This window comes from Dermacentor albipictus, chromosome 1, assembly GCF_038994185.2.
Source record: "Dermacentor albipictus isolate Rhodes 1998 colony chromosome 1, USDA_Dalb.pri_finalv2, whole genome shotgun sequence".
Lineage (NCBI taxonomy): Eukaryota > Metazoa > Arthropoda > Arachnida > Ixodida > Ixodidae > Dermacentor > Dermacentor albipictus.
The window spans coordinates 67,501,384-67,526,083 of NC_091821.1; the positions used below are offsets into that span (position 1 = coordinate 67,501,384).

At 42.7% G+C, this 24,700-nt stretch overlaps 1 protein-coding gene across 20 annotated transcripts in view; it reads right to left on the reverse strand.

The window, feature by feature from the left end:
• Positions 1 to 24,700, reverse strand: part of CaMKII (Calcium/calmodulin-dependent protein kinase II) — a 255,507-nt gene that overhangs the window by 46,897 nt on the left and 183,910 nt on the right. For 15 of the 20 annotated variants that reach the window (XM_065438258.1, XM_065438256.1, XM_065438253.1 and 12 more), the window contains exons 10-13: positions 21,078 to 21,200; positions 20,907 to 20,990; positions 12,104 to 12,146; positions 11,130 to 11,153 (exon numbers count right to left, since the gene is read on the reverse strand). In XM_065438258.1, the coding sequence (XP_065294330.1) occupies positions 11,130 to 11,153; positions 12,104 to 12,146; positions 20,907 to 20,990; positions 21,078 to 21,200 (274 nt within the window). The remainder of the gene's footprint in view (positions 1 to 11,129; positions 11,154 to 12,103; positions 12,147 to 20,906; positions 20,991 to 21,077; positions 21,201 to 24,700) is intronic. The other 5 variants (XM_065438255.1, XM_065438261.1, XM_065438268.1 and 2 more) reach the window with 1 other exon arrangement.

The window sequence follows — 24,700 nt, forward strand, 5'->3', positions numbered from 1 at the left end:
TTATCGTGTTGTCTGCTTGCTGCGCACGCTTCTGCCCCCATCGTTTGCCGCTGGGTGTACACGCCGGCCCCCTCCCCCCTCTTCCTGCGAGTCTCTGGTTGTCAAAGCGCCGGCTCGAACTTAATTCCTTTCTTCGCTCCTCCTCCAATGCAACCCCTGTGCGGTGGCAATCAGAGAGCCAGATCGGTGGCGGCGGATCTGTATATGTGCACCGCCCGAGCCGAAATTGCCGCTGCCGTTCGCCCTGTGCGGTGGCAATCAGAGAGCCAGATCGGTGGCGGCGGATCTGTATATGTGCACCGCCCGAGCCGAAATTGCCGCTGCCGTTCGCCACTGCGAAATTATCTGCCAGTTCTTTCTGAGCCATGAGCGAGACGACCGATGGAAGTCCTCCGTCTGCTGCTGCTGCGAGGCACTTGTATAGATCTCGTCTTTGAGAATCAAGCATTGGTGTACCAAGTCGAACATATATCAGTCTATTTCTCCCACCACAAAGCTTCCTTCATGACTGTCAAGAACTGTTAGTGGAGTCTTTGTTAAAGGAATACGTGTGAAAAATAAAAAAAAAATTCTGTGATAGCGCATACATGTGTTGCTCGATTTCTTTGCCTCAATCTATCGAAAAGGTGAAACAGCTTATTTGCTGCGCTCAAATTTCGCATTAGAAAGTAACGTAATCGTCGGTAATTTTTTTAATATCTTATTTCTCTTGTACTTTTTCACTTGTATCTTGTACTTTTGCACAAACTGCTTTTCAAATTACTTGGTCAAACTAAATTGTTAGCTTAATTTATTATGTATTATTGTATGCTTTCAATTTTGGCAAACACTTACGCAGAAGGTGCATCAGTTCCTTTCATAATATACAAAAAGTATCGCCAACTGCCACAGAAAAAAAAAGAAAAGTGTGCAGGCAGGCATTGCGAGAAAAAAGAAGCTGGAACGAGGTGTAGCTGGGCTCTCAGTCTGGTTCTTTTGTGTCAGCCTAAGGTTTCTGGAATATGGTGCCGAAAACCTCCACAAAGACACATTTTCTTCTACACACCTCAAGGTACCTTCTACTTGACCGCTTTGTATTACAGGCAATGAAAACTGAACAATGCATCATTCATGATAGGCACAAATGCCAGACCTCTGTCTACCTAGATCTTAAGACCTACTTTTATGGAATGCTTCAAGACCAAGCAATAAACTCGACGAGCACAGAATACAAAGATTCTGCAGGAAGCCCGATCACTGCTTGCAGATCCTATTGTAGGCCAATCCAAGCTTTCAGCTGTTTTTGACCATTTGTCTGTTAGAAACACCGACTTCTCAATTAACGCAGCTCTCGAAGATCACAGTGCTGATGACAAGCTGGAAGCGGAATACATAACTGCTGCGTAAAAGATGCCATAAGCATGGTCACCGAGAAGGGATTCTTCCATATAGAGAAGGAGCCCGACCAACATGTCTTCCGGTTTCTCTGTGCTGACAACATTCCCATGAGCCAAAAGAAGGATGATGTCGAATTGTGCTACTGCACAAGGGTACCCAACCTATCGTACTGATTAGGGGCGTATCTGTGAAAGCTCACCATGAAAATTGCAGCTAGTGGAGCACGGCCGAATGGTTAGTGTTAGCTCAGCCAAGATCAGCATAGCCTATAGAACGACCTGTGTGCCCTCATATCAATGACGAGCCAGAGTGTGGCATGTCATCCTTAAAGCATCAAGCAAATTCAGTTGCATGCTTATCGATTTCACAAAGTTCGACCTGCAAAAGCTTCTACGTGCCACAGCCTGGGTGTTTCCATTCATAGATTGAAGTCATCAACCGTTTTGGCTCCATTATGTTCAACGCGAATAACTTTCTGAACACACTGAACACCTATTGCTCAAAGACTATGTCATGAAGCACTCAGGTCTTCGCTACATCAATCTTTTCCTTGATCCAGACCAACCCAGTCCAGGAAGCAGTAAATAAGAATCAGTACTTGTCCTGTCTCGGCTTGTCCTTTGTCCTTAATGCGCTATGTTTACTGTATTAGGATGAATAACCAACATGCCCAAACCTATTCCCTTTTGGATAATCACTCAGCCCTGAGGCTAGTCAACATGACTTCAGCAAGAAGTTGCGATACTGCCAGATGATTGTTGAAAAAAGAGTACCTCCTCAAGCTGCGTACACTTCACCTGTACGCATGGTGTCCTTGTAGCAGTCTACAAAAGAAGATGTTATCAAAGAGCCCAAGATCTCTAGAGGTATATGGCCATTCGGACGAATCAAAGGAGTCTTCCCGGTAAAGATAGAAAGTAACAGCCTACTGTATTGCCAAGTTGGACACTAATGAGGGCACGAGTATGTATAAAAAGAAGAAGAAATGCACGCAGGTAGACAATGCGAGAAAAAAGAAGCTGAAATGAGGTGTAGCTGGCTCTCGCCCTGGTTCTTTTCTGTCAGCCTAAAATTCCTACTATTTTAACAAGCATTTAAGCTTGTCTGGTACCTGCAGATAGTTCAGTGGCTTTCTTACATAGCTTCCACATATAAAACGCATGGCAATGATAATGTGTAGCTATTTAGGAATTCTCTTCGATAACTTAATTCTTGGAAATGCTCTTACAGCCTCAAAATCATGAAAGTACAATAAGTTTGCCACATGGTAGGAAACCAGACTAGTATAAATAAACCAAATAATAGAGGTCCTGGTAGAAGATGCATTTCAAGTACTAGAAAAGTATGGTGTACCCCATGCAGGCAGTTTATTTGCAAAATAAGTTATTCATGTTACAGGTGACAAATTTTTAAAAATTTGTAAGCTTGACTTTGAAAGATCTCTCAAATGTGAAACTTTTGAGTGTACGTATTAGACCATTTGTCACTAAACAAACATTTTGTTCACATTCATGCATAACATAAGATTTCATAGACTGTTTTGTCTCAGACCAAGTTTAACGGTAGTGGTCCTTCCACTCTAACAATTGTTAAATTCTGTCTAGGGCTCAACTACCCATTTACATGCAAAATTTCTATGTGCCTTGTGTGCTTGATATGCAAAATCAAGCTTTTCCATTAGAGCTAGGTGCTAAATGTACTTGCGAAGAGGCACACACATTGTGCATACATTTTCAGAAGCATATTTTAGCACCCCACAATAATTCAGTGTCTTAATATGATGCATGCAGTATATGAAAATGCTTGTGTAAAGTTCATGAATGTAACCAACCTCATTTTATTTCAAAATATCCTGCAAGTGCTCTTTGCATCCCTAGTTTGAAAGGAACTACCAGCCAAAGCACACTGACGGAATGGCGTCAGCCTAGACTTGGCCGCTTTTAAGAGGACGCTTTAGCTCAGCCCAAACTTTAACGCTGCCTATTCAAATACATGTAAAATCCCAATGCTTTTCTGAGATAACCCATGAGCCAATTTCAATTAAATTTGGTGCATTCAAGAGAAAAAGTTCAATTCTAATGACTGTTGGAAGCAAAAATTTTATTTATGGCCTTGATTTAAAAAAAGAATTGCGGAAAATTGATAGCACTGAAAAAGAACTAAGTTTATGAATCCGTAACTTTACATCAAAAATAGATATTGCATTGTAAATTTCATTGCTCAGAACATCCAAAGCAGACAAGTTTGATGTATTAATTTATATTGTGCATGAATTTGTTAAAGTGTTTGCGAAGGTTTTGCAAAAGTCCTACCGACATATTCGTGCCGTAACCGACAGCCATGTATAATACATCAAATTTGTCGGCTTAGGTTTACTATTCGACACATTTGACGGAATTGCAATATTATTTTTCATTGCTGCATTACAAAATTGTAAATTGATAGCTTCATTTTTTCAAAATTTGTGATATTCAACAATTTTTATAAAAATATTGATACAAAAGAAAAATACCAAAGATAAGAAAACCACTTCTAAAAGTCACTAGATTTTAACTTTCTCATTTGAATGCAACAAACCTCATTAAATTTGATACAATGGTTGCTGAGAAAAATGATTTCTCCTTTCCCATGTATTTAGATAAGAGCGCCTGAGCTAAAGCTTTTTCTTAGAAGCAATAAATCAATACATGTGTCTACATTTTCGAAAACTTGGCACGTGCACTCACACATTACATGTCCACTTTACTGCAGCTTAAAGATAGTGCAGAATCATACCTTCACCAGATGGAACATGCTCTAATATATTACTAGTGCTAAAGCATATCTTAAAAAATACAATCTGCACTTAAGTTTGCTGTCTCGACATTAGAAGAGTGCTAAACAGACTAAGCTCAACGAGTCTACTCAGCACATAGCTGTGTTACCTGCCATGAACATTTCCTATCAGCGTTATTTGCTGACCTGTAAATACTACTTGCACACCACGCTGCCAAAGCTCTCCCACCATATAGAAAAAATAATAGTTAATTCATGAGCACTTAAATGGATGACTTCAATGCTGAAGGCCAAGGAATTTGCACTAATATATGGCAAATAAAGCCGCCAAGGGATTCATGTGCACAGCCAGGGGATTAAGCTTTCTATGGTGAAAACATTTTCACAGCACGAGCCGCAATGTCTTCTATAAGGTGCCACTACAACAAACACTGCCCTGTTCCCAATGCATTCTCATATGGGGATGCATACAGTGCAAACGATCATCATCATCACCACCACAGCACTTCACTTCAATGCAGACAAACACCATCAACAGCACCACACCAGCTTTCGCCACCAAAAAACAATGCGCACGTGAAAATGTGGAAAGTGTGGGGCCAAGGGTACCGACCTACTGGCTCACTGCTTAAGTGGTTACTCATTGATTCCATAATGAAACCTACTCATTTACTTAATTATTCTCAAGCACAGCTGCACTAATCACAGGAAAGGGAAGAAGCACATGGACATGATCTACAGACAAGATCATGGTCCTGTATTATATTATTGGCATCAGTGTGCAGTACACACTAAAGATTCCTGAATACTTGCACTAGAAGCATGCACATCACAGTAAGGCATCAAATAAACGGAAAGTGCAAGTATGTAAAACACAAATAATGAAATATGTGCTCAAGAAACAATACCAACCCCAACACTCTGTCATGTGCTATATAAAAATAAAGAGCAGTGAAAAAAAGTGCAAACATCTGCAGGCAATATGACTAAAATCATGCAAATTATGCAGGCCTCCCATCAAAACCTTCAAAGCACACATTTTATATGTATTAACAACAACTACAGACAAATGCCAAAAAGAAACGGTGTTGGGTTAGTTGGTCATTTTCAGAATTGAACATGTTGGGTGCAAAACAGGTACCTCAAAGAAGATGTACAAACACAGAATACTTTGTTGGGGTCTATTGTCTTATTTGCAGTGCCTCTTCCGCAGCCAACATGTTCAATTCTATAGACAAAAACAGCAGCAACAGATTTCGTTCCTTCAGCGAAACAAGAAATTCTCGGGAACAAATCTTTCAGAAACAGGTACAAACAAACAGCAAGCCAGACTAGTGCCACACTTTTAATATTACGTGCACCAGGGCTGGGCAGAGATGCTCAAAAAAAGTATTCCATAATACAGACATCGAAATACATGTGCTGGAAGCCTAAAATACATATACTGAGATACATTTGTCTTTGACGTAACGGGATATTTCAGAAATACTTTTGCAAAAAGATGAATAAGGTATCCCGAAATACAGATACAGCAATACAGATACAAGAATACAGGTAATGGAATCATTTTTATTTCGGAAATGTTGATGCTCCATGAGGACATTTATTAAGTGCAGCATAATGCTGTGAATAATGTTGCAGTGCATTGAATCTTGCAGCGTTAATTGCACTTAAGCAACAGCAGTTTCTCAAATAGGCTGCCTTCTAGACACCGGTGCTTCGGCCTCAAGACAGGACTCACGAAAGGGAAAAGTCTCTCTACTGCTGCAGACGAGCACAAGTTCGTGTTAGTATAATGAATAAATACTGCCTTCATGGCAAGGAAGTCCTGCAGCATGGTGATATCTCTTCTTGGGTCATCTAGGTACCGAAACACTTGCGCTCTCACGTGGGTCTGTTCTGACCGTTCAGAAGTGAAAGCGTCTCCATCTCCAAACTCATAAAAGCAGTGATTCATCACCGCTAATGATGAATCACGGTTGAACAATTACAGAAGGATCACAGATGAACAAAGCCACTTCCTTCTCTTCCACACCTCTGATTGGGCAACTGCCGTCCGGTGATAGCGTGTGCTTTCTTTTTCTTGATATTTTGGTTTCGCGCCTCTCGGCGGCATGTTGAAAGTTCCTCTGCATTCGCCATGTGCACCAGAAGAGTTGATCTGCATTTCACTCGTGGTCTCTATATGCCATGTTGCTGTGCGTTGGGCTGTTGTAACCGTCAAGGGAACAAGCAATGACACGTGCTAGGAAGACGTCAGCCCATTTCTGACAAAAAGTAACGAGATACCCGTGTCCTGCACAGTATCGCAACATAATCGATACATTGTAAATGTATTTCACTACCGAGATATAAATACATTTTTCAAATGTATCTCGATAGAGAAATAAAGATACTCAGAAGTATCTCAAAGATACTATCGCAATACTGCCCAGCCCTGAAGTGCATTACAACTGAAATATGCTTTTTTAAAAAGCATTTGCCAAGACTAGGCAGCCAGCAACTAAAGACAAAGTACAAAATGATCCTTCAATTGTTACCAACCTGCTAGTTGCTATATCTGGCCACTGGTCTAAGAGTCATTATGTCTAAGAACGTAAACACAATCTGTAACATGGTTAAATAGCTGGCACTCCTGTGTATTAAGATGCAATGATTCTCACTACAAGAGGCGGCCAGATGTTATTGAACTAGGGAAGACCATAAAGATAAGAACAACTTGTTTAACCCTTTACGTGCCAAGGATGAGTCTCACTTATACAAGTGTTTCCTCCAAAATATGCCAGTGTCAAGTATCAATCATCCAGATATTTACTTTGGTCTACTGAGTGTCACAGATGAGTGGCAGTCGTTTCATAATTTTGGTGCGAATGCTGCCCTATTAAATGGCACCAACTTCCCAGAAAACTGACTTTTTGTGGGGGCAGTTGATGGAAACAAAGCAGAAGTCTGGCTCCCCTGGGTTTTAAGACTGACGGCACGGAGCGAGGCAGTTCCAGCAACGACACCCCCCCCCCTCCCCACTTCCTTTATCTTAGCGACAGAACTATGTTGTTTTTGGATGTTTTATTCACATCAAATAAACAATTAGACCTGTAAAGCTGTAGATCATTATGTTCAGAGCTTCAACTTAGTACTAATGAGTGCGAGGAAGATTCAGAGCCTCTGGTGCCCTCTCTCGTTGGGGTATGGCTTGACAAAAATGCTTTGCCACCTCTGCGCCTGTGATTTGCTTTCCACAATGTGCCAGTAGTAACATGTTGCATAGAGGATAACAAAAGCATGCTTGACTTCTGTTCCAAGAAATATCATACTTCATATAGACTTCAACGCTTCATACAGGTCTTGCCTATGTGCAACTCAAATGTATTAAAAAAATAATTGACGTTAAAAGACAACAGAGAATAACAAATGAACTGCTGATATAACAATAATGAAAAGTCATTAAAAAATTGGGGAAATTTTTTTTGGTCTTTTGGGAAAAAATGTTGACTCGAAAAGGGTTAAGCCAAGTAAGATATGCTCATTTCAGGTTATTAAAAAGTATGAACGCTTTTCCATGACAATAAATGGCCTTTTTCATCAGTGTCTACAACAAAACTTGTTACCTCAAACCATCTCAAACAGCCTGAGCCGTCCACAAAACACAAGGCTTAATTTGTATCTTTCAGGAAGCAATTAATCCTTTCCATTAAAGATTTTCCCCAGATTTCTTGCACCTTTAAAGTTATGAAAAGCATACAGCTATATAATGAATCAAGTATTCTTTAATACCTCAACAATTTTCACTAAGTTCACAGAATCAGGACTTCATGTGGGAACTCTATACAGGAATTTCAGATAACAACATATACTATTTCATATCTAGCATACCTGAAGTACCCTATCAAGCCACATGAAAAATATGCCCGATACAAAACATTGTGAAAAATAGTGAAAAGAAGAATCTGCTACATGATGACCAGTGGCGTAGCTAGGTCGTCTGGCACCCGGGGCCCATAGGTCTTCTGTCACCCCCCCCCCCCCCCGGGTGCAGCCGGCGGAGAGGGTGTCTTCAGGCGTATATAACACCCCCCCCACTGGCCCCTTGCACCCGGGGCCCACGGCCCCCTGGCCCCCCCTGTTGCTACGCCACTGATGATGACATACTGTCATCGAGAGCAGACACCCAGTCCAATAGATGTGTCTCAAGATTATATGCAACGTGATTTCAATATTTCCATCAGTACTTCTGCTTTTGATGCAATACCTTCATGTGCACAATTGTACACACATGTGGCAAATCAGTTTTGCAGAATTCCAGAAGGTGGAGGAAGGTTCATGAAAAGAAAAATTGACATCCACCCAAAGGTAGCACGAAGTTACAAATGAAACCCACACGGGTGTCTCAGAAACAAAAATTTGTAGCTGGAAAAAAAAAAATGGACCCGGTTCAGGCCCTTAGTAGGTAGCTTCGTGTTACCCATGGGCAGATGTCAATTTTTCCTTTCATAATTGTACACACAGCGCCTGAATGGGATAAGACACCAAAAATTAATTAGGTAAGAGGCCTGCAGAAAACACATGTTCATATATGTATACTTAAGCTCAGTGTATTGCTCACCAGTGAAAAGCCAAACAAAGGAAACTGTGGCACCTAAATCATTTGATCGTCATACTGCTATAACCTATCTGCTCTCTAGTGTTTGGCATTATACATGCAAGTCACTGACGGTTCTGGCTGATAGTCTGCTTCATTGTAGTGTTTTAATCTTTTGCATTACCTGGCGGTAACACGATCAAGTGCATGCAAAAGTACGGGGGGGGGGGGGATATAATTTGGCGCGATTTCTGGTGCGTATCTCGGCTGTGTTTGCGCATGGCTGTGGCAGCCGAGTGCATGCACAGCCACGCACCCTGCTTTAGAGGTAATCTGCCGCGTGTGCAGAGTGGCCGTGCAGGGACGGCGTGGCATCATGTAAGCTGTCTTCCCGCGCATTTAGTATTAAAGGTTGCGTCATCTAGAGTTTTGGTGACCCATTTGACCGAGGAGGGGCAGACAAGGCATTCACTCCCCGCTGCCAGCTCTTTTCATTATAGCGTCGCCCGCACTGGGACAATGCTATCAGCTACGGGGGGACGGAGTGCAAGCGGAAGCATGGCTGGCTTCGCTTAATTCGTATCGCCTATGTGAAGATATCGTCAACGCATGAAATCGTATTATTCGTTGCCGACTCCCAAATTCATCCAAATGATTTGGTTTCTCATTAAAATTTGCTTTTTTCTATTGCCCAATGATTCGTAAAATTCTGTGGTCCCTTTTCATGTAAGACAAATCAATTGGCGACTGTACTTGTTTGCATAAAAGGTCGATTTTCAATAGAACGAAATTTCAATATAACGAAGCAAATTGCTGATTTTAACTACTTCATTATATTGAGGTTTAACTATATTACTGAACTGCATGCTGCAAGGAATTCAGAATGTGTCAAAAACTGCAATACATCATTTGCTCTCTCTTTTGCAATGTCATCATGCAACGTTATCGCAAGCAGTTGGACCCACCAACACTAGTGGCCGAGTTTATGATCACAAGAGGATTCTCACTTATACATAATTGCTAACTTTGAGCTAAATAAATTTAAAATATGTATGTCTGCCGAGGCAATCACAGGGTGCCGCGACGAATCCTTTCACTGCCACGACACTAAACTTTTGGCCGGGGCTTTGCCCTCTTGGCTTCTCGATGTGCACTTTATAGCTTACAGTGCACTAGTGGAGACGAAAAGAGAGATAACCAAGTATCGGTGCGATAACACCACATGGTGTTGAAGGATTAGAAAAATATTTACAGCGTGAGAATCATGAGAAGATGTCTTCTAATAGTGAGGCCATTCTATGATCAGTTAGAAAAGTGTTTCAGTACCCCTTTGAGAACTTTTTGGCATGCATGTTATGTTAGAAATTTTGAATGGTATGTCATTATAGCGTGATTTCTCTGAGGTGACTACAGCCATGTTGCCAGACATTTGAAGGCCTCAAAACTTTTAATTAAAAAAATAATTAACAGAATGTGCTAGTTAATGGTTTATCTCTGCAAAACAGGCTCCATATCTCATAGGTATACCACTGCACATTGTTATGCGACATATGAACATCGGATGGTGCACATTTTGTAAAGTCTATGCAAACACACACACGCAAAAAAATATAGCAGCTCTAATGACATTCACAATTCAGTGGCTCCTGTCTTGAAGAAAAAGAAAGTGAACAAAACTTTAGAGATGTTTAGAATTACATAGCAAACAATACAAGCTGCTTGTTCATAAGCACTGTGTATACTATGGTGCAAGTGTTGACTGACTATGCATTATTTCTAGTGGTTCAGAGTCCTTTGAAATGAAACAGAAAAGGTGATTAAACTTTTCCAGATAATGTCCCCAGAAGGCAAAAGCATGCTCCAGGCAATGACAGCAGGCAAGCAGACTTGTAGCAGACACATGCTGCAGCATGAAAGGGACAGCAGTGCCACAGGAGAGAGCTGTAGCCGCAAGGGGAGCACGAGGCCTGTAGCTGTCTTGCTTTTCAAAAAACTGTCCCTGGCACTGACAAAAATGTGGCTAGTAAAGCTTGGTTCATGAGGCAAAAAATGAAAATGGATGCTCAACACACAACCAAGATTTAAACTGCTGCTAAACTGTCAAATAGCCTCTTTTTGTCCAACAAAAGTTTTCCAATAAAACGAACTTTAAGGTTTACATGTATAGAATGCTACCTTCAATGTGAAGAATGGTAGTTGCCAAAGCAGGGCTTATACAATGTAAATTTAGCACACGTCAGCATAACAAACTCAGTTTCAAACAATGCTTCTTCTTAGGGTGAGTAATATGTGCCGAGTCAACACGTGTGTTCCCAAAACAATTTGCATTTCAATTTCTTTTAGCAATTTTTCCTTTTACAAGTACGAAGAAGCTACAAGATGAAATGAGAGTTTTTACCTGTGTTGGGAGTAGTAACATGACCTGCAGGTAAAGCATGAAAAGCGTAAACAAGGATAATAAAAAGTATGCTTAAAACCATGAATTGAGATGATTCTTTCTTGGTCTTCTTTTTACTATATGCAAAAAGCACTTGTTGCAAAAAATGGGGGGAGGGGGCAGGCACATGCGTAAGATTGATCATAAATAAAAAAAAAAAGATTTCAATCTTGAAGGTAGGAAAAAGTGCTTTAAGAAGGTATAAACACAGAAGCGTCAAAGCCCTAAAGAAAAAGCACAGTATAGAACAGACAGTAAATTGGAAAAAGAAGCAAACAAGAAAAAGCCTATTTAGATCTAATGAAAAAGTGAAAAATGAGAAAGCATGTCTGTCTTTGACCTCTGACACTGTCTGTGACCCCATGTTACTAGAAAGGAACAACAACAAAAGATCAAATGCAACAGCTTACATAGTAAGTGTAACACACATACACTGATAACCATGCAGTGTTTGCACACAAACAGATGCTAGCAGAAATTTCTCAAGCACAGCAATATTTCATTCCTCATAGACAAAACTAGTGCTTCTCAACCTTGGTTTAATAAGCTCCTCCTCCTAATTTTCCTGCTTGGTTGCCTGAAATTTTCCTGTGCCCTTCAATACAACTGTAAGCAGATATACTATAAAGCAACACAATATGCAAGCTCAGTAAGCCAATACATTAATTGCTGGCTTCAAAAGCACACACATACATCTACACACATACACACACACACACACCAAATTAAGGCTGAAGTACTTTGAAAGGACAGGACATGGCAAAAAAACAAACAAACAAAAACAAAATCTGGGCGTGAAACTGCATACAGTTTCTCTGAAAACCCAGTTTCAGGCACAACTAAATAATTAGAAAATTTTGACTCCACTTGTTCAATGCTCCCCACCTCACTTGCACAAGCAGTTTCTGTCCTTGTCTCCTGCTAGAGGCACTTACTTGAGAAGTTGCGAGTAGCCAGCATGGTTGTTAAGATTGCTCCCTAAAAAAAGGATATCATAAATGAAGTTGTGGTGAGAAAACATAGCTACACACATTTTACCAATGACAACTACAAGCACTGAAAAGGAATATTTCACGACCTAAAATACGGAGTACTACACTTATGTTAAGGGAGTACTGACAAAATTTTTCTCGTTTTGTTTTTAATGGGTAGCTGTCAATACAGCAAGTTTTATAGGGAGCCTCAATTCTTTGAAAGTGCAACAAATGATTAACTGAACACAGCACAGCTTCAGACATGAAACAGGAAGTAGGTTTGATGACAGAAATTGGAAGCGGTGGTCACATGGTGCCACACACCATTGATGTATGCACCTACTCTGTCAATGTGACACCAAAAGCAGAATGCGTGCAGTGTTCAGCAGGATATGAGGGGCTAGAAGGTGTGAGTATTGCTCTGCATTCTAAACCATTCCTCTGCACGTGTACGAATAAATCCAATACAAAATATGACAGAAAATACAAGACATTGCAACAGTGAGAGGTGTCTATCAAAATGACAACTGCTCTCTATGCATGGACTTTTCGAAAACACACAAAGCATTTACCTTCATTACACATGAAAAACATTTTTACAACGCCCTGCTCCCCAGGTCATTCTAAGTTGACTGGGTACAACCTTAAGTACAGTTGCGTTTTTACAAGGTAATATTGACTAATAAGCCGCTTAGATTGTACCACATAAAAGACAACTACCTAGTATCTTTTCATCAAAGTTATGTAGCTGTCCACAGTTGCCTCATATTTATTACTTGGTGGCCACAGCCATAAATGCATGTAACCAGAAACCCATGTGGTTAACCTCCCTGCCTTTCCTATCTCTCTCTCTGTGGCCATAGATGTGCCCACTATATATTAAATGAACGCTTGAGCTCACACTGACGAGCGAAGGTGACTGTGCTCACTGTTGAAGAGCAAGGCACTCTGCTTTTCTTAATGCAATTAGCATTCTTTGCCCACTTCAGGCGTCTTGAGCCTATCTATCTATCAGCAAGTCTTTGCCCCAATCTTTTATTAGCCAAAATAAGGTACACACATGTAATTACAGATACATGTGCCATTCTATGTACCTTACACTATTTTTCCACTAAGTCCCCATACCGGTTCAGACCATCTGTCCCATCGCAGCACTAAATTTGAGATGCCCCTGTGGTAGAATTCATCTGGCTTACTGCGATTGTCATGCAAGTCTTCACAGCCTTTTGCAAACTCACAACCCCACCACCTCACACTTCTCAAAGCAAGACGCCTTTCCACATATGTGGGCTGCATTTCCCTGTGGACTTCGATGGGTGTTTGTTCATTGCTCCATCAAAAACGAATCACACTTTGTTGCTCATACGCCATGGACATGTGAAGCACAACCGCCATCTTCAACAAGTGATAGCAGCGTCATGCGTGCCATGTGGCTCCGGGCAGATAAGGCCAGGCTGGTCCAAGGTCTACAGCTGAGAATAAATATGTTGGCTTCGCATTTACAGCCGTAATTTGGCTAAAAACAAAATAGGGGCAAATTTTTCTGATTCACCTTCGTATTTAGTATCAAACTTCTTATGCCAACCCAGTGGACCAAGTTGTCTAATAGCTTGAGCCACAAGGTGTGTACTCATGGTTGTGATGCCATCGTGGTCGTTGCATCGTCATCATTCCAGCTCCATCTGGCTCTCGTTCTGCTGTCATTGTCAAGCTCTCTATGTTGATCCAGTGGGCCAAATTATCGAATAGCTTGGGTCACTAGGTGTGGGTGTGGGCTCACGGTCGTGATGCCATCGTGGTCGTCGCATCATTGTCATTCCAACTTTGTGATCCGCCTCTCGTCATGTCATCATCATCCCGCCATGACCGCCGTACAGTCATTATGCATTCGTTGTCATACCGCTGTCATGGTGCCGTTGTGGTAATTCCATTGTTGTCACTTCAGCTTCGTCACACTGTTGTCGTCACACCATTGTCGCCATACAGGCTTCACAACACAGTTGTCATCTTGCCATAGTCGTGATACACTCATCCCAACATCCTCATACCATTGTCATGCCATCATTGTCATTGCATCGTCGACCTACAGTCATCGTCATGCATTCGTTGTCATACTATCGTCGTGATGCCGTCGCAGTGGTCGTCATACCCTTATGAACACAGAGTTGTCATACCATTGTTGTTTTGCTATCATAATCACGCTGTTGTTTTACTGTCATCAATTTAGTAACGTCGTACCGCCGTCGACCTTCCATCGACGTCAACCATCCTTCATCATTCTATCATAATCAGGCTGCTGTCTTTTAATCATGATTATGCCATCATTATCATGCCATCGTCATGATTGCATTGTTGCTAGGCACCTGCTACCATGCACCCATTATCATACCGTCATCGTCATGCCATCGTCATCACTCAAGCCTCGTCATCCACCTCTCATTATGCTGTGTCATACAGCCATCAATGTCAAGAGGATTCATGATATACAGTCGATCCCAGATATATCGAACCCGAAGGGGATCGTGAACTAGCTCGATATATTGATAATTCAAAATATAAAATATGCATGTCAAAAGCTTCTCTAACAACTCCACACATCTCAAGGCAGCTACCAGATGTTGTGACTAACAGGAACTTACCGATCTGTGCCTCCAAGGCGCGTAAAAAAACAAAAACACAGCGCGATGACCAGAGCACTTTATTTCGAAAGAAAAAAATCTGTGACCTTTGCTTGCTTTTTCATCTGCACCATCAAGTTCATTAAGCTGTCCTCAAGCTTGTTGACGGTGTCCAAATGAGAAAGGCCAGCTCCTTCCATTGTATCACTAGAACGGCGAATGACGCTGCAAGCTGATGCAAGTTCAGCTGCAGTGCATGGTGGTTGGTCCTCTTCGTCGGAACCTTTGCCACTGCTCGTGTCTGCATCCTCGTCACCCATGATGTCAGCCACAATCTCCGCATCAGTGCGATCCACTACAGCTCTCACATCGTCGTCAGCACTGACAAAATCACGTGCTGTAACGCCGCCTGGGAATGCCGAGAGCTCGTAAAATTCGCTGTCCAGGCATCCAGCGTCATCATCTTCACTGTCAAAACACCGTCGTCTGCAGCTGCCACAAAGCCTCCTTTGCGGAAGCAGTTCACAATCATGCTTTTCTTCACGCTGTTCCAAGCACCAGCCAGCATTTGAATGGCTCCGAGGAGGTCCACCTTGAGTTCGATTCCTAATCGAAGGTTGATTAAGAGCTTCTGCACTAGTCGTCGTCTGTACCCAACCTTAAACGCTTTCACAATGCTTTGGTCGAGAGGCTGAAGTTTTGCACTGCCTTAAGCTTAACATGGGCTTTGTTCTTGAGGATCGTACTCAGGGTGTTGCGAGGAATTCCGAACGCCGCGGCGACCGACGACTTTTTCTCACCAGCCTCCACCCGTCGAATGATGTCCGCTTTTGTTGAAAAATCAAAATTCTTGCGTTTTTTCGAGGCCATGGCTCCAGAACATGTGCCAAAAGCAGAAAGAAAAACGCACTGCACCACACGAGTCTCAAGCCTTCACATTGGCCTCGTGAATAAAAAGAACAAAGCGAATCGAAAGACGCACCGCTCCGCGTCTCCGCACTACCACAAGCCCAAGCTGCCCTGACCTTGTTCGTCTCGCTGTGCCAGCGGTGTCAGCCAACCAAAACACAAAAAACGGGCCCCTGCGGTCGGCGTGGTTTCTCCCTCCCGCTTCCCTTCCACACCCAATCGCACTCCCCGTGCTCCTCGTCATGTGCCTTTTACCCACACGCCCCTTTCTCAAAGTGCGGGGCAGTGCACATGAGACGGCGGGAACATCGCGAGACCTTCGTGAGGAGAAGCGCACTTGCGGGGGTGGGATGCGATGGGAGAAGTTCACTGGCAGGGGTGGGATATAGTGGGAGAAGCGCACTTGCCGGGACGCAGCTCAGCACGGAGTTCGATACATCGAATGCCGGTGCACGGAAGTTCTATATACGCGAACAATAGCACTATACTTTTGCATGGGATTACCAAGGGGATTTTTGAACTGTTCAATATAGGCAATAATTCGATATATCCGGGTTCGATATATCCGGGATCGACTGCAGTCATCATCAGGCCATTGTTTTCATATACCCGTCATAATCCCACTGTCCTCATACCAATATCATGCCATATTCTTCACTGCGTCCTTGTCATACAGTCATCGCTATGCATTCGTTGTCATACCGTCAATGTGATGCCATCACACTTGTTCCATTGTCATCATTCTAACTTCGCCCTGCCATTGTTGTCCCACAGTTGTTGTCATACCATTGCCATCATGCAGTCATCTTCCCACTGTTGTTTTACAATTGTTGTCATTCCATTTTTGTCATGCCATCGCTGTTATACTGCTTTTCTCGATCCATGTACGCCATATCCTTTTTCGTCATTCTACCGTAATCATGCTGTCAACCTTCAATCACGATTATGCCACCACTGTCATTTGCACCATTGTCAGACAGTTACTATCATGCATCCATTGTCATAGTGTCACCGTGCTGCCATCGTGGTCATGCCATTGTCATCCTTCCAGCTTTGTAAATGGTTATCGTCATATGGTCGTCGTCATGCCAGCGTCGTACACATTGTCATTTTAATTTGTCCTCATGTCGTCTTCGTCCTGCTTACATTGTTATACTACCATCAATTAAGAATTGTTTTCTGATTGTCATCATGCCATCGTCATCATACTGCCTTTGTCATTCCAACAACATCACTTTTTCTTCAGTGTTGCATATTAGATAAACATTACCAGAATTAGGTTGCATCACAACATTGCTTGAATGCTAATCACATTACCTTCGACAGTCATCATAAGATGAGTTCTGCTGTAATTTGTTAAGGTGAAAGCCTTAAGGGGACAGGGTAGGTCCTATTCTAGCCATGCATTTTAGGCTATGTTCGTGTCCCTTTTTCTCGTGATCTGCTGGGGTTAGAACATTAATCTTGGTGGCATTGTAATCAGCAATGTTAGGTAGTGTTACTGAACCAGGATTATTCCTTTTTCGATATTAGATTTTTTGTTTTCATTATTTTACTGGACTCACCAAATTTTAGAGCCGGAATCTGCAGTAAGGAGCCTGTAAACAAAAATCCCCTGCAAGAATATTTAAAATCCTGGTTCAGTAGACTTTCTCTAATGTTTGCTCAATATCTGGAAAATGTTGTAGCCCTAGCGCTTGTAGTTTCTGAAAAAAAGGGTCAAATGCAGCAAAATTTGGTGTTTTGAGATAATTGGCTTTGAAGTGGAAGATAGAGCTTTATTGCAATATAGGACTATAGAAACAAATTCTGGCAGATTTTTTCAATAGCCATTAGCCTGGCAGTCCCCTACATCGTCAACACTTATTTTCTGTTCTAGCTGCTTACTTTTCCAGGCCTCCTTAGTTACCAGTCCTGTAGCCCTCTCTGCAAAGTACAGTCGCCGCCGGTCAACTTCGCGCAACCACTGGACTGTGAACCGTCCTGGAGAAACTCCGAATGAACTCAAAATGTCGGCTCAAGCAGTGCCGCGGTCATTAAAAGTTGGCACAGCATCCATTGTATCTATTTTCAGCGTCTTGAGGCCAAGAAAGACATTTTTCGGAGCGCGCTCCCATACAACCTTGTTGAACGCCTCATTCGCGTTCTGAGTTTTTCCATGGAGACATTTCTGGAGAAGCTCAGGCTTTGAGATCTGCTGAAACACCGGCGTTCCGCTTCGAGCATTCCGGCGAGCGCGAAAGCTTCGATGCAGACGCTAACGTGGTGGCCGCGGCGCCCACTCCTGGTTTGTGTTGCGGAGAATTGGCGTCATTGCAGGTCGACTAATGCTGGTTTTTGCGGAAGAGACGTTTTTAAAAGCACTTCTTTGGCTTTGTCATTGCATTACCGCTAAATAACCAGAACCAAAGTATAAATAAATTCGATAGTCTGCAAAAACACGCCAAAGCACGAGTAAAACGCCCCGCGTTGCGAGTTTTCCAGCTGTGTCTTAGGATTCGTTTGGCTAAGTGAAATATGCTAGCTAGGTTTTCACTGTTGCCAGATGTGTGACAGCCATTCCGCTAAACGTGACAAAAAATAGGCGGTGAAAAAAAACTCTTTTTTCAGTTTAGGAGAGGCAATGATCCCAAGCATGTGTCAAAGGGGGCGTGGCTGGATGCTGCCTAGGTTTCGAAAAATGTTGATCTTGAGGTAAATATCTCGCGTAGGCGCAAATGAAACACTGGGCCATGTTAAGGAAAGAATATAGAATTTAAATAACACAAAAACAAAAAATCGATCTTTTTTTCGGAAAATTTCCCTACCCTGTTCCCTTAAGTGGCTCATACCCCCAATAGCCTTAAAAAAAATTAAAAAAAACATTGCCCAGTTCAATGGTCCAAAAACTATCATCATCAACAACGGCTCATATCCCCCAAGCATGCAAAAATGCAATGGCTCATCCCTCTTGTAATGCAGAGCCTACAAGCACTAATCAGAGTGAAGTGTACAGTGCATACATTCACTGGAATCATGCATGCAACGCAGAGAAATGTGGCGTCTAGCTGAGTGGTACAAAAAAAACCATGTGACCTTCTGAATGGCTTATACCCCTGTAAGGCTGAGGCTACAAGCACTCAGTAGAGTGAAGCGAACAGTGCATACGTTAATTGAAATCACCCGTACAACACAGAACAGCATACGCTGCAATCCCTTGCTGAGAGGATGCAATGTCAAGTCAAAGAGAAACATTGTTGGCTCGAGTATCACCCCGCTATACGAGCGTGCGAAGCCGCAGCTAAGCATTGAAAACGAGCCGAAGAAACCGAACTGCGAAACTAGCAATGCGAAGATGCGATATGGCGCATTACGAAGTGTACAGCAGGCTTTCGCCTTCACTTGTTAGAGGAATATAAAATGCTGCCGAATTTTTTGCATGTCAGCTACAGGCTGCACACAGAGAAATTATAAATACTGGTTTCTTACTCTTCAATGGGGTTTAAATATTGCTCAGAAAGTGTCTGCACTTACAAATAGAAGGTATGTACCAAAAGTTCATGCAGTGAGTAAACAAAAAATGGGAAAAAGTGTAGTGGCACTGCACTCTCTCACTCGAAAGGACCCAGTTGACTTCTAGTATGAGCTGAAATGCTGTATGACAAGGTCAAATTTTATGCGTCTGCTCTTTGTGCAAACCATTTTTAGTCTGTCAAAATGGAGATCGACAAACAGACAGAACAAAGCATCAATATCAAACTTCTTGTGAAAGTGGGCAAGAATGGTGCAGAAGTACCTACAGAAAGTATGCCTTAAAGGAAGAACTGTGTTCAAGTGGGTCCAGTGCTTTCAGGAAGGCTACGAAAACCTCAAGGGTGATGCAAGATCAGGAAACCTCTCCACCTTGTGCAGAGATGAAAACATTGATCGTCTGCAGTCTCTGGTGCTCAGTGACAGTAGAATCGCTATTCTAATTATATCAGAAGCACTTAGTTTGGGAAAATTGCTCATTAACCAAACTTTTACTGAAAGTTTACAAATTAAACAGGTTTACGACAAAATGGTGCCGAAACTGCTGACTCCTGTGCAAAGGTGACAATAAAAATAATGTTGCATTGATTGGAAAATTTCTGACAACCGTGATGAATTCTTGCAAAGGGTTGTCACCAGTGCTGAAACTTTGGATTTACGAATACAACATCGAGCTGAAGTCGCAGAGAAAAGAGTAGAAAAAGAAAGATGAGCCAATGTAAAAAGAAAAGCGTGCGAGAAAGCAAGAGCCAAAGTTACATTGATCATTGATCATGTTTTTTGACTGCCAGAGTATTATGCACAATGAATTTGTACCTGAAGGTCAAACTGCCAATGCAGCTTTCTATACTGACGTCCTGAAGCATCTGAGAGATTGTGTATGCCACATGCAACCAAATTTGTCGAAAGGTGGGTGCTAGTTTCTGTACCATGACAATACCTCAGCACACTCTACATTGACAGCACAAGAAATTTTGGCATGCAATTCCTTCACTGTCCTGGAACACACTCTCTACTCGCCAAATTTAGCCGCCTTCGCTTTTTTTTTTTTTTAACAAATGCAAATTGGTGCTCCACGGCATTTCGGGGATGTGACGACAGCTCAAAAGGAAAGAACATCAATGCCGAAGCACTTAACAGAGCAGGACTTCCAAGGGTGCTTCCAGCAATGGAAGAAGAGGTGAAACCAGTATATTGCGTCTAATCGAGAATGCTATGAAGGTGACCACAATGATGAACCTGAAAGTTTGTGAATTTATTTTTTTTAAACATACTACACAATCTTTTAAGACAGACCTCATACAATTACAGCAATAAAAGTTTCAGCCTTTCTTCACATGTTTGTTGACCTTCAGCACAAACAAAACTTAATATCTGCACAGCCATAAGTAAGTATGTGTTACTATATGACCTTTAAGAAGAATAAAACGAAGCATACACACTGTTACAAAAATTCAAGATAAAATTACCTAAATGAAACCTGCTCGTTTGATTGCATTATTAGCCCACTTCCATATGCGGTCAGATAAAACTTCTAGAAAACAAAAACAAAAAAGAATGGCGAGACCACAATGGGCAAATAATCTCGTTCAATTGCATGCTAGTTATCTTCACCTGTAATGTTAGTCAGAGCAAGAATTCACAGCAGCACAAACTGCCCTCATCAACTGCACTGTCCCTTCTGCATGGTGCTCTTAAGTAAGCAAATGACACAATTCAATGCTTACCTTTAGCTTGCGACGAGCATTGAACTTCTTCAAGCAGTCCACGGTTTCTTGGCGATGTAGTGTAGAGGCGACACGTTCCCGTTGCTGAAAATGAATTGCAGTAGTTAGAATCATGTTGAGCAGTTACATGATGCAAGTTCATTGAGAAACTACAAAAAGTAAGATACTGACGCAGATCCACGGGTGCTTCAGGGCCTCAGCGGCAGTGATTCGCTTAGCTGGGTTGACCGTCAGCATACTGTTGATGAGATTCTTGGCCTCAGGGGTGACTGTGTCCCATTCTGGAGATGGATACTGCAATAACATAAATAAGAAGTTACATTATTTCTATAAATATAATATGACCAAGGACACTACTCAATCCTGAAAATAGCAAAGCTTGAATGAATGCACAACAAAAAGTGTCTTTTAGACATGTTCAGCAGTAATGGTGTCGAGCAATCTATTCCCATAGCAAGTTGCCACTAACAAATTCCCTTAAGCAGTGTTGTCAATAGCATTAAAGCTTTTGTTATCAGCTGCACTCATGCTTGGTAACCATAAAACTATGAAGAAAAATGGCCATACTAGCTGGCAAGAGAAAGTATTCTCTTATTTATTTATTTTTTGTATTTTTTGTATTTCTTACAGACTGCAGGCAGCACCTAAAGCAAGTTGAAGACAGAGATTTAAGGTTGGCTTGATAATGTGTCTTGCTGTTTACTAGCTCTGGTAAAAATGTCCAAAAGTTCTCCCACTCGGCTACAAATGCTATAAGCTGCCGATGTCAAACACATGTTCTATTACAAAAATTATTTAATGCCAAGCCTGTTCACATAGGCTGTGACAATTTGGAGCAAGTTGAGTGCTTAAGAAGCCGTAACAAAAATATTATAGTGACAGCAGTACTCTAAAAAATTTTTCAATTAACTTAACGTTAAATATGAGACTTGGAGCAAAATAATTCTAACATTTCAAAGACAGAATGTGATACTATGATCAGCATTTTAGGTAACATTTAAAGAAAAAAGAAAACAGTGCCAGGCCTCTCTTTTACAGAAGATGGCAACCCTATTAGCAAATACCCTAATCCACTTTACCTCTTAATGCCTGAATTTATTTTTGCCTAAACAACATTTGAAGTGGACTTCAATGTATAATTGGATGTGGAGTCAGACCATCCTAAATTAGTTTTTATGCTACCTACTCCCCATGGTGAAATTCAAGGCTTGTTACAGAAAACTAAAACGGGTGTCCAGAGCAAAATGATTTTTTCAGGTCGACACATTACTTCACTAAGTCCTTCAACTTGGAAGGCAGACCGAACTGTCTCGCCAGGCTCGTAACCAGCAGTAGGGTTAGCGGGGCATGACTACGCCTGAAATTATCGCTGAAGTGATAAATTGCTCAGTCCAAGTTACATATATGTCATCATATTGTTATGCGAACAAAGGATTAAGACTGGAGAGTATTTACAAAGTATATTTACAAAAGGTAACTGCAGCGCTGGCCAGTTCAGCCAACAGCTCGAGAGCCAGAGAGCGTTTGTCGTCTTCATCGGGACGCCCACGTGCATCAGCCACAAGAAACAAGTAATATGCATGTATCATTACCCCCGGCGGCAGAAGCTCCGTCCCAGGGCATCTAACTATCGGAGATAACAGGAGAGTAATATGGCTTCAGGTGTGCGACATGCATAACGGAATTTTGGGCAGATGACACACTGGTACTGACTGGGGCGCCTTCGTAGGTAGCTGGAGTCATGGCCTGCAGCACTCAATATGGGCCTCTGTACCGAGACAGGAGTTTTTCTGACAGGCCAATGTGACGAGTCGGGGACTACAGAAGTACCAGAGATCCAGGCAAAAAGTGAACGTCTCTATGTAGACGATCGTAAAAGCGCCGTTGCTTCTCTTGAAAGGTCAGGAGGCGAGCGTGGGCAATGTCGCGTGCTTGGGCTGCCATGGTGATGGCGTCAAGTGCATACTCGCTGGTCTCTGCTGTGGTGGATGGAAGGGATGCATCCAGTGGCAATGTGGGTTCTCGGCCGAACAACAGAAAGAATGAGGAATAACCGACACTATTGTGACGCGAAGAATTATATGCAAAAGTTACATAAGGTAGGGCACGGTCCCAATCAGTATGGTCGTACGTGACATACTTCGCAAGCATGTCAGTGCGATTCAGACGCTCAGTGAGACCCTTAGTCTGTGGAAGGTAAGCTTGGTGGAGCAGGAATGCAGGATGTCGGCTATGACTTGAGAATGGAATGTCTGACCACGGTCTGTGAGCAGTTGGTGTGGAGCACCATGCTGCAGAATCATGTTGCGTAAAAGAAAATCGGCGACATCTGCGGCACAGCTTGTTGGAAGCGCTCTGTTGATGGCGTAGCGCGTGGCATAATCTGTCACCACAGTGACCTACTTGTTGCCAGACGTGGATAGTGGGAAAGGGCCAAATAAGTCCAAGCCAATGCGAGAGAACGGCTCCGAAGGAATGTCAAGCGGTTGAAGGCATTCAGCAGGGAGCGTCTATGGTGTTTCTCGGCGCTGTCATTTTTCACACGATGCAACATATTTCCGGGCGGAGCGGGCAAGGCCTGGCCAAAAGAAGCATCAACGGATCCAGTCGTAGGTGCGGGAGACGCCAAGGTGACCTGCTGTTGGTAAATCGTGAAGTTCTTAGAGAACAGCTGACCGGAGGTGCTTAGGAATGACGAGGAGTAGGGCAGGACTGTCGAGACGCACATTGTGGCGGTATAATACACCATCCCGGAGAACAAACAGGTGAAGGGATGAATCAGAAGGTGAAGATTCCAAACCATCAATGATGGCGCGCAAAGTGGCATCACGGCGTTGCTCGTTGGCAACGTGTAGCAGCTGAGAAACGGAGAAGACACAAGCGTCGGTATCGGGGTCAGGGTCGCTGGGTGGTTCGTCCACTGGATAGCGTGATAAACAGTCTGCGTCTAGATGTAATCGGCCCAACTTTTACACTACTGTACAGGAATATTCTTGCAGCCGCAGAACCCAGCGACTAAGCCGGCCGATAGGATCCTCGAGTGAGGAAAGCCAACAGAGCATGTGGTGGTCCGTGATTACTGAGAAGTGCGTGCCATACAAGTACGGGCGTAATTTGGAAACTGCCCAGACGAGAGCCAGGTATTCACGATTTGTAATCGAATAGTTGCAATCAGCTGCTGCGAGGAGGCGGCTAGCGTATGCGATAACGCGATCTTGACCCTGTTGGCACTGGGGTAAGACGGCTCCGATACCGTGACCACTGGCATTGATATGCCCCTCTGTAGAAGAGGACAAGTCAAAGCAGGCCAGTATAGGTGGCATGGTGAGAATGTTGGTGAGGTGGGTAAATGCGGCAGTTTGAGCGGGGCGCTATATAAAAGGCACGTCCTTCCTCAGAAGATCAGTAAGAGGTCGGGCAATCGCGGTGAAGTCATTAACAAAGCGTCGGAAGTAGGAGCAGAGTTCTACAAAACTTCGGATGTCGTTGACAGACTGAGGTACAGGAAAAGACGTGACAGCACGAATTTTCTCCGGGTCTGGTTGAATACCGGAAGCGTTGACAAGGTGGCCCAGCACTGTAATCTGCCGATGACCGAAGTGACACTTTGAGGAATTTAGTTGGAGCCCAGCCTTGCGGAAGACTTGAAGAACAGCTGATAAGCGCTCAAGGTGTGTCTTAAATGTAGGCGAAAATATGAGAATGTTGTCTAGGTAGCAGAGGCATGTTGACCATTTGAACCCTTGAAGCAAAGAGTCCATCCTACATTCGGACGTTGCTGGGGCATTGCATAG